At 35.3% G+C, this 18,169-nt stretch overlaps 1 protein-coding gene across 1 annotated transcript in view; it reads left to right on the top strand.

Moving 5' to 3' along the window:
- Window positions 1-18,169, top strand: part of CRPPA (CDP-L-ribitol pyrophosphorylase A) — a 107,220-nt gene that overhangs the window by 31,790 nt on the left and 57,261 nt on the right. Inside the window, exons 4-5 of the mRNA XM_005480838.4 lie at window positions 7,014-7,118; window positions 14,388-14,433. Coding sequence (XP_005480895.1) covers window positions 7,014-7,118; window positions 14,388-14,433 — 151 coding nt within the window. The remainder of the gene's footprint in view (window positions 1-7,013; window positions 7,119-14,387; window positions 14,434-18,169) is intronic.

Here is an 18,169-nt window from a genome sequence, read left to right as displayed (position 1 = left end):
CCTTTCATTGTTGTGGTCTATTTCAGCTTTGATGTTGTGATCTGTTTTAGTCACATTTAGAAAGAACTGTTTATTTGGAACTTCAGTAGAACCTGAGTCCTGTTCCATTTAATGCGCACTGAAAGCTGATAATTTTTTTCTTGTTTTGATGCAAAATTGCTATGGCGCTATTTTTTTAATAAGGCAGTTTTGCAGAGGTTCTGCCTTTCTCCATTCATTGTCAGGCTGATGCATGCAGAGTGTTGTTCAACTGTGTTGTACAGTGCTGTCAACCTCACCTAAATGAATATCCTAATTTTTATATCCTGCAGATTGTAACACTGAGATGTTTTCCAAAGAGATATGCTATTCCATCCAGCATCTTTTTAACCTGACAACTTTACCCTGAGGAACAGGGAGGAATAAATAATTTTTCCTATCCTTAAAGCCTACCCAATTCTAAAGAATTCTTTTCAGGGTAAATGTGCTAAAATAAATTTTGTTAGTAATGCTTTCTTTTATTCAAAAAGTGAAGCTAGATTGGTGGTCTGGAGAAAACCAAGCTAGTTTAGATAGCTCTGTGCTTGATTAGTTCTTTGGCACAATGGTAGAGCCAGGATATTGTCTGGATCCCCACCTTGCCCTAATTAAATTCTGCCACAAGAATGTTTGGAGAGATTCTAATGCCTTGCACAAGAAAAAAAAAAGGGTTTTTGCTAATGGGATAATTACTTCCATTTTATGTCACTCCTCATCCTGTAGGATCTCAAAGAACTTTGCAAATTCACATATTAGCTCTTGGAACTGTTTGCTGCAGTGGTGCAAAGCTTCCACTCCATGGGTGAAATTTGGCATCTCTATGGCAGTGAAAAGACATTTTGTCTTCAGATATAATTTGGAAAGTGTATGCTAAGAAGACACAATGCAAATATTCAAGTTGGAAGTTAGATTGGATTATGAGAATACTGTTGTGTTACTGGCTTTACCCTGGTAAGTATCCTGTATCCATGAGAATCACCTGTTTGGCACAGGCTCAGAAAATGCTGAATAGTGAGTGAGGGTCCTGGTACCCTGTGTATGAGAGACCACCGTCCTAAATTGACATCTGCTGCTTGTTCTGAGAGTAACAAAGAAGACAAGGTAGTGAAGCTAGTGATTTTAAACTCATGTTATTGACAGTTTGGTGTATTGAAAGGCAAGGAAAAGGACCATTTAAAATCTTGCATAATTCAAGAGGTGATTTTTCTGAAGTAGATTGTTCCAAGAACAGTCTTATGTGTTAAAAAATTTTAAAATTTAAAAGTGCATTTTAGCTTGGCCTGAATTTGGCTCACCTTTGCTTCCAACCTTCATTAAATTATCTGTTGGTTTTTTAATTTTATAATGTGATGTATTTAAAAATCTCTTTATTGGGAGAATGTGAACAATTATATCTTCAAATATTCTTAGAATAATGTAAATAATCTGTATTTTCTACATGAGGGCAAGATTTTTCTTGTCTTTGTCTTGTCCAAATAATTGCTTCCCAAGTATTTTCCAATTCGCAAGATAATTTAAAAAGTGTAAACAATGAATCCTAACACAGTGTTTTGACTGCTACTCTTGTCACATAGATTTTTGCCATTTTCTTATTTCTTCATGTTGTAACTAAAATATGGGTGTGTATATTTAGTATACTTGGAAGCAGCATGAGTACCAAAGTATGGCAATGAGCAATCAGGAAGTGTTCAGGGGTTTAATGGCAGATTGCCATGAAATCATGGCATGTACAGGAAAGGCACTTGCAGTTACTGCACTGAAAGATTTTGGGATATATATACAGATTGTATAAAAAAAGGCTTGCTTAATTCTGTTAGGGAGCAAATTTCTTTATCTTTGTTCTCCTCATTACTACTGCATCTGGATGTTTGTCACAACAGTTTTAATAATCAACTACAGTAAAAATAGTTTCAGAGATGAGATAATCTGGTTTATGTTGATCTCAATGTTTCCTCATTCATGTTTCCTCCTTCTGTTTGCTGCTTCTGCTGTCTCTCATTTCTCTGTGGCATATTGATGTAGACTGAGTACTTTCTGCAAATCCACTGTTGGATTCAGCAATTTTTGGTTTCAATGGTAATGAGCATGGCAAAAAAAAATCTTTATAAAATATTATAAAAATGGGCCAATTCAGGTTCAGTGAGACTTTGTGTCTACTTCTTAACTCAGTAAAATGTTCCTGATGATGAATGTTCATGATGTATTCTGGCATTTCAGCCATGGAAACTTGATTTGCCAGGATCTGGAAAAATCCTAAGGCTCTGCTATTGTTGATTAGTTATGCATTTTAAGGGCAAGTGTTCTGATATTGTTACTGAATGGATTTACATGAGAGAATAAAATGGATAGGCTGCTGACAGTGGAAAAAGTGCTAAAGATTACACAGTCAAGGGTTAGGGAAGTGAAAACACTGTCTCTACATAGGCTTTAAAGGTACCTGTATAAAGGAGCATATCTGAAATTTTTCTTTCAGTTCATGCATAAAAGAATATTATTTTGTGTCATTATAAACTAAGGAATGATGAAAATATAAGAAAATAACAGTCCTGTATTGAACCTTTTTTTAAATCTGTGCTGGTTCTGTTTTATGATTGCCAGTTCCCATATAAAGATACAGTAAATTAAATACCAGGGAGACACAGGCTGCATAGCTGCTCTTTTCTCTAACCTCTTATTCTATGTTTACACCTTGCATTTTAGGAAGTAGTACTATTTTTCAAAATGTTTTCAAACAAATTTGGGGGAAGAGGAAGAAGACTTTGTGTATTGCTAAAATCTGTATCTCATTCCACTCATAGCACTTTATTCAAATATCCACTCTTGGAAAACAAACAAAAAAAAACTACCCACAAAAAAGTGTCCCCAAAGCTACCTATTAGAATGCCTTTGAATATTCAACAGTACAAAAGCGTTTTTAAGTAACATATTTCCTTCTGTGTCATTTAAAGAGCTAAACTATTATGTTTTCTTTCTTTTGTGGATATGTTTTGTGCCAATATTTCCCGCTGTTTCCATCATTTCAAATCTGTGGTCTGAAACTTAAACTATGTCTATTGTTTCACAAAGCTATGTGTGCATGTCAAGTTCAGTTAACTGTACACTGTCAAACTTATGTTAAAAAGGCTTTCAGTAATAAAGGGGCTTTAGAAAGAGTAAGAGTTTTAAAAAGATTTTTGTATTGTTAGTTCAATCTAGATGTACACCGAATTACATACAGAAGACTTGGAATGAGAATGATTGTATATCTGGGTCAGTAAGAATTTTCTTCACAAGTATTCTGGATTTCTTAGAATCATAGAATATCCTGAGTTGGAAGGGACCATAAGGATCACTGAATCCAACTCCTGGCCCTGCGGAGGACATCCCCAGTAGTCCCACCACCTAAGAGCATTGTTGAAATGTTTCTTGAGCTCTGCCAGGCTTGGTGCTGGATCACTTCCTTGGGGAGTTTGTTCCACCCTCTGAATAAAGAACCACTTCCGACTATCCAACCTAAAGCTGCACTGATACAGCTTCAGGCCATTCCCTGGGGTCTTGTCACTGATCACCACTGAGAAGGGATCAGTGCCTCCCTCTCTGCTTCCTCATGTAAGGAAGTTATAAGTGCAATGAGATCTCCTCTTCTCCAGGCTGAACAGACCAAGTGACCTCAGCCCCTCCTCACAAGGCTTCCCCTCAAGGCCCCTCAGCATCTTTATTGCCCTCCTTTGGACACTCTTTCACAGTTTAGTGTCTTTTTTATATTAAGGCTCCCTAACACTGCCCCCAGCACTCGAGGTGAGGCCACCCCAGTGCAGAGCAGGGCGGGACAATCCCTGCCCTTGACTGGCTGGTGATGCTGTGCCTGATGCAGGACGTTTTTTATAGGTGCTCTCTAATAATGCTTAATTTGTTAACTGAATTTCTTAGGGCAGTATAGAAGCTTTTGAATTCTGCACTTTAAATATATGGATTTAAAATTTCACATATGAAGATGTTTAGCATGAGATGGTATATAAACAGCTGGCCTTGTGCTGCTACTTCATTTCATTGTTCTCCTCTGACATCAGTATATCAGACTTGGAGAACAGTACACTCTGACAATATGTTTAGGTTGAAACAATTACAGATAATTAGAGTGGTAAATGTCATGATATACAAGTGTTAGTGAAATATGTTTTTAATTATTACTTTGCTTTGTGTCATATTTCATCCCTTGAAGCAAGCAATGCGCTCAAGATGCCTCAGCCCATTTATGGAACTTCTCCACTCCCTACTAATTATCTGTGATTAATACTTTGCTAAAAAGTTGGAATTGCTTAGTTTTGTCCTAGTTGCATTAATTACCTGTATATTTAAAAATGTTATATTTCAAGTAAATTCTTCACAGCTGAATTTATTCCTGAAATTTTCTCTTCCATTCTGAAGCAAAAATAAAAATGCATGTTTTTTTTTAGTCTGTATGTTGCTCACATTAGTGGAAATTTTTTTGTGTTCTACCAGAAAATTTTCCTTAAAAAAAGTGGAAGAAGGAATAATTTTGGTAATAAATATTTGGAATTGAAAGTTAGTAGGCCATTTCTGGTTTTACTGGCGCTTTATCTCTTCTTTACTTAGGGGATCACTGCATTTTTATGTATTTTGGAGATAGAGTTCCCTCTTCTTTTGTCTTCTTTATTGACCTTTTTTGTATCCTGTATATTTAAATTTCTGCTTAGTATAAAAATGTTCCAAAGTGGTTTTTTGAAATTCTTTCCTTTTTAAAGAATTTACTCTGTGTTCTTTTGTCCATTTTGTTTTGTAACTCAAGCTAAAAAACTGTAAAGAGCAATAACATTTAAAGTACCTTTCTAAGTTGGCTGGCAAATTAAAATGTCAGAATTCAGTGATTTAAATAATATAAAAGTTATAGTTATGTTTTTTTCTAGGATGTCTGTGTGTATGAGTATTGCAATTCAGATGTGTAATGCCAATGAATTTCTTGAATTTCACCAATACATTATAAAACAAGAATAGAAACTAAACATTTTCTTCATCTATTTTAATAAACTTCTTCAGGAATTAATAGAATGACAGGTTGTATTGCAGTACTCTCTTTTGGTTCTTTAATCCACTGAAATTTTTACATGCTTGACAATTTTGGTTTCTAGAATCCTGGAGGGGACTGGAAACTATTGAGCACAGTATCTTTGAAACATGAATTTGTAGACATGTGGTTAAATTTGACATGGTGAAATTGTTTGTAAAGTAAAGGTTATGTATTGCAGAGCTAATTGTCATTCTTTAAGGACTTCACTGGCATCTTGTTTGAGGTTGATTGAGGTGATAACAACCTAAGTGCATTAATAAGATGTTTCACAGAAGCTTTTACTGAAGACTCTTGAAGGAAATTTAAAGATTTGAGACTTAGTAGAGTAGACTATTTGTTAGAAGATAAGAAACAAGGTCAAGTGCATGACCAGTTTTCATTGCAGTAAATCACCACTGGAGTTGCATGATGGTGTGTACTGAGACTTCTGCAGTTATTTTGTTCATAAACAATTTGAAACAGGAAATGGAGGTGTGCAATTTTTTTTTTTTCCTCATAGTAGTGATGAGGGCTAACTGAGAAGGTTTGTAGAAGGATATTATGGTAAAATTCATAGTTAAGTGTAAAAGGGCAAAAGGGTTGATCAAAGTTTTAAAGTAGTTTCCACACATGAAATGACTGAATAGATATTGATCTCTTTATCTGTGGAAGGATGTGAGATGTGGTGGAATATTTTGAAGAGTTGAGAAGGTGGTTTTTCTGTCAGAATACCAGAGCATGTGATGAAAAGAGTGATGAATGAGATACTCCCTGCTGCAGTTGCTAAAAAATGCTGCTATTCAAAAAATAATTGGGTAAATTTAGTTTTCCTGTGATTCACTGAGTGCTGTTAAGGCAGTTGCTTCTGGTTCAATGTGTCCCTCAGGGACTTTTTATTATAGGGATTTCTGAAGGCAGAATAATAGCTTTATAGGAGGCAAAGGGAGCATTCTGGGAAAGTAAGAACATATTAATGCCTTGTTCATTATTACTTATTGTTGACAATTCACTCTGAAATAGAGACTGGACAGTGGGCGAGCCAGCCTGTGATCTTCTGAAATTCCTCCTTTTTTTTTAAAATATAAGCTGTTATCTTAAGTTATCCTTGTTACATGGAATTTGTGTTTCTGGATGGAGTGCTAATTTAGCAATATGAAAATAGAGTAGAACTTCCTTATCCTAGGCTAATTCATCTTGAGGTAGTCCTGACTGATAAGCTCCCAGTTCCTGCTTTTTCACCTGTGTTTTGGCTCAGGATATTCTTCTCCCTACTCAGTTTTTCCTTAATGAGGTTCTTATAATCAGTATCAATAGGAAGCCAAACTGCTTGGGAAGGGTGTGTCAAGAGAATAATATCTTTTCTAGATGACTAAAAGATAGCTAAACATTTGTTTGGTGTGGTTTGGTTTTATTTTTAATCAGTAAGGCTCATGTAGCAGCATGGGACTGCTATTTTCTGTGCAGATAACTGGAGAAAAAGATAGAGGGGATCACATAAGGAATATGGAGGTTCTTAGTTACTACCATCCTTTTTTTGATGCTGCAATAACCAAAACAGCACTTGAAGAGTCATGTTTCTTCATCTATTAAATTGTTCCTGTACTCTAAAGGTGTGTCACTGGAAGGTCAGTGGTGTGTATTAGTGAGGCTTCTCTCAACTCCATCAAGAATATTTTTATTCATGTAACTTCTCATTCATTTATTTAACAATGTAAAGGTTTAGCAAAGCATTTGCAGCACCTAACTGAATTAGTCTGTGCTTATAAAGTATTTATTTACTTCTGTAGGACTTTCCTGAATAGCCACAATAAGCTTCTTGGAATGGTTTTATTTCTGATCCATGCTTAACCTATGTGCCTAATAAGGTTTCATTAATGAAAGAAAATGTCTTATTACTTAGAAGTATCTAAGACTAATTTAGTATATTTTTTCTTTTTAATTACTACAGTGTACAGACTATGACCTGGATTATGGAACTGAATGTTTGCATCTGGCTCTGAAATACTGTAAAACAAATGCCAAACTTGTTGAAGGAACAGCTGACCTCTGGAAGGTAAAAACAATAATAATATCTAGTTAAATGTATATATATATGATTTAAAATTAATAAAATTTGCATATTACCATAAAAATTCAGATGTGTTTTCAATTGTAATTTAGACTTTTATATTTCATTTTTCAGAATTGGTTTTGTCTCGGCTCTTTTTACAGCTTATTATTGTAGAGAGACTTGGGCACATGTTACTTGAGATAATCAATGAAGACAGCATTTTCCTGTAAATAGGAAAACATCTAGGTATTTGAATGGCCTGAGAATCTGTAAATCTGTAATCTCCAAAACTAAGAATTTTCTTTTATGATATGAGCTTTCTCATGCTATTTCTAGATCTTTTGTCTATTTTCCTCCACTTTTCCTGAGAGGACATCACTTTTTTTTTTTTTCTCATGGCAAATATCTGGCTATCAACAATTTTATTTTTAGGGTGGCTCATTACATTCAGTAACACTGTAATATTTAAGACTTCTTCAAATAATCTTTTACATATATTTAAGCATCATTTACCTTGTCTGGTAATCTGGTAGTTTCCTGATGAGTGACAAAGCAGCTGTGTGTACAGATGCCAAAGCATATGTCCTTCTACTTCAAAGTATTGCATGTCATTGATTTGGATGGTGGGACATTATTCATTTTTAGTAGCTGTTGCATCAAGCAGTTTTAAAGTTTTTGATATTATTTTATTTATTTTATTTTATTCATTACCACATTGAAGGAGCTGGAAGCAGCTTAAATCACTGCATCTGGCTTTGACAGTAAATTTCCTCCAATGAGACATTATTTCTAATAGTATAACCATAAATCTTCAAATCTTTCATGAAAAAGAAAGGCAGTTTCCTGAATCTGCAGTGCAAGTTTCCTGTGCACTTCAACAGCAAAATTTACTTGTGCATTGGTTGCATGCAGAACTTATTTTGATATCTTGTTTTGGATATATAGTCATTCTGAAACAGAATATGGTCTGTTTTCCTATTTAGTCTTCTGAGGGACAGATTATGTCATGCGTATTTACATGACACAGTTTTTTGGATGGTTTCATCTTCTGCATTGCAAAGGATGGTACTTATGTGAAAGGCAGCAAAATACACCACTAATGCTCATTTAGCTCATTAGAGTGTTCATCTGGTTTTTTGTTATCTGTAGATACTACTGGTTTCCAGCTGATAAATGTAGCTTAGAATGACAGAATAATTTAAATTCTGAATGAAATAGATAGATGTCATTGAGTCCTACACCTTGCTGAAAGTGGGACCAGTTTAGGCAGTGCAGGGCCTTGTCCAGCTAAGTTTTGAATATCTCCAAGAAGGGAGATTTCTCAGGCTCTCTGGGGAAGACAATTCTAATGAGTATCACCTTGTATGGGGACTTTTTTCATAATATTTTATCAACATTTCCCTTAATCCCTCTTGCACTGGGAAAGGAAGAAAGGCCAACAGAAAGCTCTGCAAGAAAAGTCCAATATATTCTTCCCTATGGCCATTAATTAACCCTTCCCCACCTTCTATCTTCTGTAATTTGGGCTGGACAAGCCAAGTTCTCTCAAACCATCTTAGCAGCCCTCTACTGGCTTCCTCCTGTTCCTCTTTGTGTTGTACTGGGGAGCCCAAAGCTAAAAGCAGTACTCTGGAGTGTTCTCTGAAGGGCCAAATACAGGGAAATAATCCCTGTATTACTTGTAATAAGTACTACTGCTAACTCATGCTCAGTTCAGAAGGTCCTTCTCTCTAAAGTTGTTTTCTGTATTTCAGCATCAGCATGGACTGCTGCTGCCCAGGGTAGTTCTGTCCCTGATGCAGGATTCTGTGTTTATGTTTGTTATGGACCACAAAGTTTCTCTCAGCTTCTTTCTCCAGGCTTTCAGGAGCCTTCTAAGTTACTGTTGGATCATTGAGCATATTGAATGGATGCTTGTTCATTTGTTATCATCTACTAGTTTTCTGAGGGTATTTCCCCTTTCTCAGGTTGTTAATAATGATATTTGTATTGTCCCCAGTATCAGGCCCCAAGGAATAGCACTAGTAACCAGTGCCCGGTTTCATTTGGACTTGAACTTGTGCACATCTCTGTTATAAAAGGGACTTGTTGAAGTGTCAGTGTCACCTCCAACACTGTTTATGAAAAAGTTAAACATCCTGATGCTCTAAACTTTATGGCATGTGGGATCCATTGCAGTAGCACTGGACTTTAGAGAGGCCTATGAACATTTGGAAAATGATAACATGTGGGAAGGGAAGTCCTCTCCCTATGCAGGAAAGAGCAGCAGAGACGTTGTGTGATAAACTGACTGCAACCCCCGTTTCCCATCCCCATGTGTCACTGGAGGGGAGGAGGTGGGGAAAATTGGGAGTAAATTTGAGCCTGGGAAAAAGGGAGGGGTGATGTGAAGAAGTTTTAATATTTGGCTTTATTTCTCATTATCCTACTCTGATTTGATTGGTAATAAATTAAACTAAATTAAACTAAATTAAACTAATTTCCCTGAGTTGAGTCTGGTTTGTGTGATCTCTCCCTGCCGGTATCTTGACCCATGAGCCTTTTGTTATATTTTCTCTCCCCTGTCCACTTAAGAGGAGAATGACAGAGCAGTTTTGGTGGGTACCTGGTATCCACCCAAGGTCAACTCAGCACAGTCTCTGTGTTGACAGTGTTGTGCAGTGTGACAGTAGCAAGAGCACCCATTTATGTGCAGGCACTGTGCTGCAGGCAGTGCAGAGCAGTGAATATTTTACATGAACACAAAGATGCTGGTGCCAGGCCATTGAAGTACCTTCTTGCATCCTGTGCCCTAATTTTGTAGCTAAAATTTGTTGATGTCTTCTGTGGCTTGTAAAGACATTAAAAATGGAAGGCATAAAAATGACAAGGTCTGTAAAATATTACATTGTTTCTGCAGGAAATACTTATTTCAGTTGAGAGCCTACAGAGCAGAACAGCTCCTTCTTGAATAGCACCTGGTGTTGGTCACTCTGTACTGAGATGTTTGTCAGGTGACCTAGAGCAGGATCATTAAAGAACAGTCATGCTTGGTCTGCAGTTTCATAAAATGCAGAAGACTACAGTTACCTCAAGTGATACTTGCTTAAAAAATTATTTGGAACTATATTTGTTACTAATCAACTCTCAGAAAAACAATTTTCTTTCCTTAGCTGTCATAATACCATCATTTGTAATTTATTGTTATTATTTTCTGATAGGTTTTTTAAAGCTGAGCTAAATGAAATTTCATATGCCAAAGACTGATATTCTCTCAATGGCTCCAGTCTTATATTTTCAACACAAGGCAAAGAGATGTTCCATCCAGATAAATAAGAACTGAAATAAATAATCATTGTTCAGTTGCAGTTTCAGAGCATGCATAGCAGGAGGACTGCAGTTAATTAACAGTTTGTGTATTGAAAACCAGTTTCATCCTATGTGGACCATGAATTTTTAAAGAGCAGATCAGATAATTGTAAAAATTCAGCTTATGCATGAGGTGCACAACCTTCATAACATTAAATGATGCAAAGGTGTGGAAAATTATGTGTGTTTATATATAATCTTCTTGAATTAATGTTAATTATTCTACCTGAGCATTTGTACATTAGGAAGTTTAACATTTCAAAGTCATTGTTGGAGCTAAAGTAGGAGATAGTTTTTTTTATTTTCTGGGAACAAATTACAAAATTAAAATAATTTTTTGTAGTGAAAACAACCAAGTAATTCAAATTACTTCAGTGCTATAAATATTCATAAGTTCTATTTTAAAGATAGTTATTATATAGCTAATTATAAGATACGTGGGATCAGGATGGCAAAAAAAAAAGAAACATAAAGTCTCTATCAACATCACATCAGTTTCTCTGTGTTTGATACCTTGGAAGTAAAATTACTTTAAATATTCTAAATAGTCTAAAAATTAACTGACAGAATGTGTTTGTTGTACTCTAATGTGTGGGTGTGTGTGTATTTTAGATAAAAAATTCAGTATAATAACACTTCTTAAAAATCGAGACAATAGACAATGTTGACAGAGTGAAAATTCCTCACTATTTTTAAAAAACAACAGTTTATTTTCTAATCCTACAAAACTATCTCATACAAAGGAGCTCTGTATGATGTAGTATAAGAGGGGAAAAACTTCATTAAACCAAAATGCAGTACATTTGTGTGTGTGTGATCATAACCTTGTATTTATTGTGTAAAGAGTTGTATTTTTGCATTTAATGTACATTTTTGTAAGTCGGAACCATCCATCAAACTAAATCAGTTTGAAGAAGAATTTTAAACATCACATGGAAGTAATTTTGGGGAATAACTTCTAAAACAACATCTTCCTAGGTAGTGAAAACTAGTAGTCTGACAATTAACAAAAAAAGAGACATGGAGAAACAAACTCCTCTGCTCATTTTTGAGGCTTTATTAAGGTACAATAGATTGTTAATTATACAGAAAAGTAGAGATATTTAATAAGTAAGACTGTTCTGACTTGGCTTTAAGCAGGTCATGTTTTCATATTTTGTGAATGTGAGGTATTTGTGTTGAGTTTTAATATTTGGCCTAGTGATATGCTGCATTGCAGCAATAACATTCTGGAAATCTTGGATCACTGTATGTTCAAGAGGACAAAATGAAAATTAATATTTTCACATGAAAAAATGAGAATTTGAGTAATTGGGAGCCTGTGAGTTTGATATTAATCAACAAAACAAAAGGGTGCACTGCTACAGGCAAAACTTGATCAATAAAGAGTCATGGGATTAAAGTAATTAATGTCAGCCAACATGGAATTTATTTATTTTGTGAAATTGATTCAAGACTTTATTACAAGACTGTAATCTTGGCTGATAAAGATGGTAGTGCTGATACAACATACAACTGGCAGAAGTTTGACTTGTTACTGCATGACGTCTTAATTAAAAATAGGATGACTGTAATTGTACTAGTTCTTATTAAATAGATGAAAAATTAGATAATTGATATATTTCGAAAGAGAATTCTCACCAGTTTCTGCAGAAACTGTTATTGTCTCTAAGGTATTTAACAGTTGTCTGATAAAGTTTGCAGACAAAGATTTAAGGATCTGTAAATAAAAATGTAATTGATGAGAAGTAACCTATTTATAAGGATTACTTAGAAAATATTTTCAACAAAGAGTATGCTTTTCATTGCAGCTAAATATAAAGAACTGATGTTAAAAACAAATGAAGTGTAGGTCATATTTAGTGAATTGTTCTTGGAAGACAGTGACTTTAAATGTAGTATAGGCATCCCATTCAGAGGACAGGAAGTTTACACTGTGTGTGGGCAAAATACTGTGTGTCAGAGAAACAAAAATATGAAATTAGAAAAGAGATGTTCAAGTATTACCAGTGCACCTAGAATATTATGGAGGAATCTGGGCTCAAGCTCTGTGCAACTGTTATAAATAGGGAACATTTATGGAATTGAATTTAACATCTTAGTCAAATTGAAAGAGGTGTAGAGAAATTCTCCCTCCTTGACTGCTTAGGGGTGGTTGCAGATGGTGTCTGGAAGGGTTTTTCTGTGAACTCTCCAATTTTCATGAAACTTATAGGAGCTTGTATCTGAAATTATCTTATAGGATTAAAGATTTGGAAAGAATTACAAATGAAGCATGTGATATGGACTTCATTGATTTATTTTTCTACAAAACAAACCATTTACTGATATCTGTCTCAGAATTTCAGAAGAGATTTTTTTAAAGGTTTATTCTTAAGTTTTTATTCTCCTGTGTTGCTTTTCTCAAAGACTGCACCTATCATTTTTTTAGATCAGACCGTTGAAAAATATTTTTGCACCTCAAAGAGACTAAAGTTAGGGTATGAGACCATTTCTAACAGACTTTAGTCTTGTTTTTTGATAGGTTTTGAGATTATAATCTGATTCACTTTACTGAAAGTTCAGTATAAAGGCCCTCTAGAATCTGGTGAATAGAAACTTTGCAGCAAAGTCAGTCACTCAGTTGCTCACTCTAGCCTTAAATCTAATTTTGAGATATTGATTCTTCCCAACAGTAAGTAGTAATGTACATGTCTGTGTGTAAAGTCAGACTCCAAAGATTTATCAGGGTAGATTAATTCTCTGGCTCTTCCTCCTCCAGGACAAACTGTAGGGAAGTAAGTTAGTTTTTCATTTTAAAATAATATAATGCATTGGGGAAATCATGAGATGTTATTCATCAGTGTCTGACTATAATCCAGAGCTTAATTTATGAGATTGAAAGGAAAGTGGATACAAGAATCCTTATGTTAAAATCAAGTAATCACTTGGAGACTAAGATGCTGCTACTGTTAGTGGTGTGCTGCTGAAAGATTTACCTTGCAGCACTAAAGCTTTTGGAATCCTGTTCAGTTCATTTCAAAAAGAAAGAAAAAATATGATTCAGATTCAAGAGAAAAAAAATTTCAGAAAGTCCAGTAAAATTTTATCTAGCATAAAATGAATTTACAGTAAAAACAAATACAAATATTTAATACTCATGTCAGTTGAAGTCACTGCTTGTCATTGTGAAGACATTGCTGGCAAAGACTGCCAATGTCCTGGGTAGATGCTGACTTTAATGCTCTGTTATTTTATTTGCAAAGTTTATTATTGTGACTGTCGGCCTTCATGAGGGTACAAAGACAGTTATGAAGAGTGTTTTTGCAACTACCAAGTAAATATTCAGCATCTTATTGTTCATCTAACTTGATCTGATTAATATCTTCAAGAAGAATTTGATGTTTATCAATTCTCTGAAAGCTCACACTGTTTACTTGTAATCTCACTGACTCCCACTGGTTAATTGGACTCTCATGAACAGGAACGGTATTGCACTACTGAAGGATTGCACCTCTATTAGTAAAAGCAATAACAAGGTTTCTCCCTGGCTGTCAATGTGTCCCAACTCCTGTTAAAAATTTGTTCCCAAGTCCTGTTAAAAAATAATCTATTTGCAGTAAAATTAGAGTACAGTGGATGTGTAAAAAAATAGATGCATTAATATGTTTTCATGATTTTCCAAAGTATTGAAAATACTTTTAGATTTCAAATAAGTTCTAAGCAGATCTAAGTGTTTGGGAAAGAGGATTTCTCAAGTCTCCAGTAGTTTCTGCAACTTCTGTTCTCATAAATTGCCGGTGATATTTTACCAAAATTAAGAAATTGACAATATCACTTGTTTATGGTGTTTAAAATGTAAAGAATTGCCTTCAGGGCATTGTTTTATTGGTTTTACATTCCTTCTTGCTGTGTTAAATCTAATGAGGCTTGTCTGTCCTTTAGGTGACCTACAAGCGGGATCTGTATGCAGCTGAATCAATCATTAAGGGTATGTGTTTGTCCTTGAGACTGTCACTTTGCATATTCCTGATTCTAATTAAGAGTTTTGTGTGTGATAGTTTGAAATGTCTTTAAGAAAAGTTATGTGATGGATAAAATGTGCTTAGGCAAGTTGTTTTAGCTTGTTTACTGGTATCTTTCTAATAGGCATATTTATCTTTATTTACTTCTCTCAGAATACAGAACCTTATAAAAGACTGTGTACACTACAGTCAAATAGAGATTAATTTTGAAGTGCCTTATAAGGAGTAAGCAATTTTTTTTCTTTCATTTGCAGGTCAATTCTGAATATATTTAGTCTTTCTATTCTACATAGTACTGTGAAAATGAAATATTAATTCTTTAGGGCTCTTCACTGTTTTACATACAGGCAGTTGTTGCCTAAATTGATATAGCAGTTATGTGATATTGAGGTATTTCATTAATTTCTAAATATTTTGTTGAACAGTTTGTTAACCTTTTTTTTTCCCAGGTGGTTTCATACCAGTTTAACATTAGGACTGGATTTAGCCTTTATCTAGGGGGACTCGCTCTAAAAAAACAATGTAGGAAGGAAGAATTCTCAAATACTGTACAATGAGATAGTTATTGTAAACTGATAGGCAGTGATTCAGGGGACCCTTGCCTGACTCCTTGTTGAGAACTGAGGGATAAAACCCCAGAAACTGATGAAGAGAAAGGGACTTCCCTTTGGATTAAAATTTCCTTTCCAGAGAAATGTTTAAGGAAATTTGAGGAAAACCTGTGTGCTATTGAGGTCACAGAGAGTGACTGGCTAGTTGTTCAGTCTTGTTATTATAGTGGGCAAATATTTCACATTAGATGCCCTGTTACAACTACTTAACTGAATTTTTCAGGCACAAATCAAAAAGATAGAAGTGGAAAGCCTGGAAATTTCTGGTTCTGACAAGCAATGGGTTCCAGTAAAGATGGAGCCAGAGTCTTCCTCAGTGGTCAAAAAATTACAAACTTGGAACAAAACTAGCCTTTATCCAAATGAATTTCCATGCTCCTGTGTATACAAGGGCTTCAGTAATGTCATAGGTCTTTAAAGAAGATTAGTTGTTACATTAGTTTATATATATATATAAATATACACATGTATATAGACATACGCACACACACGCACATATATATATATGTTATGTTATCAGCTTTCTTTTTCTTTAAAGCCAGTGTAATCTTTTTCAGCTAATGCTTATAATAAAAAACTTTTGTAGCTGAAAGTAAAAATGAAGACCTTCATGGGAGTCAATCAGGCTAATCCCTTTACTTATCTAATGTCCCTTTGCTGTGCCAGCATGCAATATATCTGCTTCAGTTACCACAGTAGTCTTATTATGGTGGTCTCTATGACAATCTGTACTTTAAGATTGTTGAAGTTTGCTTCTTGCTGCATTGCATGAGTTCAGGAAGCAGAAGCTGTACGCGTTCTTTGCTCGTTATGCAAGTAGTATAATGAATCCTTCATAGCAAATTAGGACACTGCATAACAGAGTTATCTTACATCATTAATTATCTTTAATGGGGTTTTGAATTGGCACTGTTAGTCCTCCAAGACAGCAGTTTGAAAGTTGTGCCTTATCTATTTTGTGCCCTTCAAAAGGCTTAAAATCTCATACCTTCAGGTGACTATAGCATGAATTATTTTGGTAGTGGACACTTGAACCATGTAAATTAATATTAGGCAGATGATTTATGCACAGTTCATTCCACAGTTAAATCATATTTAAGGGGAGAATGTATTTTTGTCCGTTGGAGCATCATCCTGATGTACCCCTGTATGGCCTTGTTTTGTCTTATGGTTGTTAGTTTTACAGAAGAAAACTTATTAGCTCTATTCTGCTGTGTTGTGCTGCACCTGTGGGAAACCTTCAAGGACAGGTCACCTTAGAGAATGGCAACCATCCCAACAAGCCTAGGCATGCTCAGTTAGGCCTTTCCTAGAAGCTGGGTAATTGACTATATCATAGTGTCTGCTTTTCTTAAGAGTTCAGAACCCACTATGTGGTGTTATATTGTAGAATCATGGAATGATAGAATGGGTTGAAAAAGACCTTAAAGACCATCTAGTTCCAAGCTCATGGCCATCAGCAGGGGCACCTTGCACTCGATTGGGTTGCTCAGAGCCTCATCCAACCTGGCATTGAACACTTCCAGGAATGGGGCATCCACAACATCTCTGGTCAACCTGTTCCACTGCCTCGCCAGCCTCACAGTAAAGAATTTCTTCCTAATATCTAATCTGAATCTAATCTAATCTCAATTTGAAGCCATTCCCACTTGCCCTATCACTACATGCTCTTGTGTAAGTGATGTGCTCTTGCTTATCACTTGTTGTGCCATGTAGAGTGCCTCAGGGGGAAGTCCTACATGACTGTCAAGTAGATCTGCAAGATACCAGCTCCCTAAATGCTGCCTTGCATGCTGTCAAGGTCCTCTAGAGATGGCCCAGAAACTGGATGCATGGGCTGGGAGGGTGCTGGGTACTAAGGGCTCTGACCTCACACTGCTCCCCACTGCTATTTCAGTCTTCACAGCTGATTTGTTTATTATTTGTTTATTACCTGTTTACTGTGCTGGATACACATTTTATCTCTGGATGAGTTCAGTAGTGATGAAGAACTTCTGAGTCTACACATTTAATTTTATGACTACAATTCCAAATTTTATGTCATCTGCAGTTTATCAGTGATCAAAACTTTTGGTTTTCCTCAGGAATTCAACAAATTCTCCCTTGCTAAACCTGACTCAGGTGGAAGTAAGAAAAATATGCATCCCTACACACATTTGTTTTACCTTAGATATTATATGCATGCATATCATTCTTCAAGGCAACACAAAGATACATTTCACTGATGTAAATAGACTAATGAGTTATTTTTCTTTTGAGACTATTTTCTTAAAACATTTCTTTTTAGTTTTCTGACTTCCTCAATTCTCTTTTATAACTTTTGTAAGAAGCAAATTTGATGCTTTTCTTTAGTTAAGCAGGTATAAACTTGTAGAGTATGCAGACAAGGTGGTACACGCCTATTTTTAATAGTCTTGAAGTAAGAAAACATTGTCTTACAATAAGGGTGACTCATCTAGAAATGTAGTTAAGATCAGGCTAATACAAAACATCCTAAAAAAATTCCATTAGGATTACTGCCCTTGAGGTAGATAACTTTGAACTCTAGTTCCAACATGTAAACTTAAATGGTGCTTCTCAGAAGTTTGTAACTTACAGTTTGATTCTCTGTCCTCCTCCTTCTTGTTTTTCTTTTCTCAAGGGCCTTACTTTATAAATTACTTTTTCACAAGAGCATGCATTTGCAGATTGGATAATTTGCCCTCACATTTGGCTAAAAAAGTATCTGTTGAGGCAGATAAAATGATGATTTTTGCAAGTTTTTTGCCGAGAAAAAGATTGTAATGCCTTCAAAGTGTTTATGGCTGTTGAGAGCTACATATTATGACTTGTGTTCTGTGAAGAAACTATGTGACTGTTTATAAAAATAAAAATTGAGATAAGCCTTGTTTAGCAAAGACAGAGATCTTATCTGCATTTTCATGAGCATGCTCATGAACAAATGGCTGTTCTAAGCTCTGAGCCAAAGAAATAGGCTGGCAGGTGGGGAATACTCCTTGGAATAGCTACTGTCAGGTGAAAGCAACCCTCTTTTCTTGCCTTCTACCACAAAATGTTTCTTTCTTTCCTCTGTACTAATATTGGTAGGGTC

The sequence above is a fragment of the Zonotrichia albicollis genome, chromosome 1 (genome assembly GCF_047830755.1).
Source record: "Zonotrichia albicollis isolate bZonAlb1 chromosome 1, bZonAlb1.hap1, whole genome shotgun sequence".
Lineage (NCBI taxonomy): Eukaryota > Metazoa > Chordata > Aves > Passeriformes > Passerellidae > Zonotrichia > Zonotrichia albicollis.
Note: the sequence above shows the minus strand (reverse complement) of the source record. Positions and strands in the feature narration are given on the sequence as shown.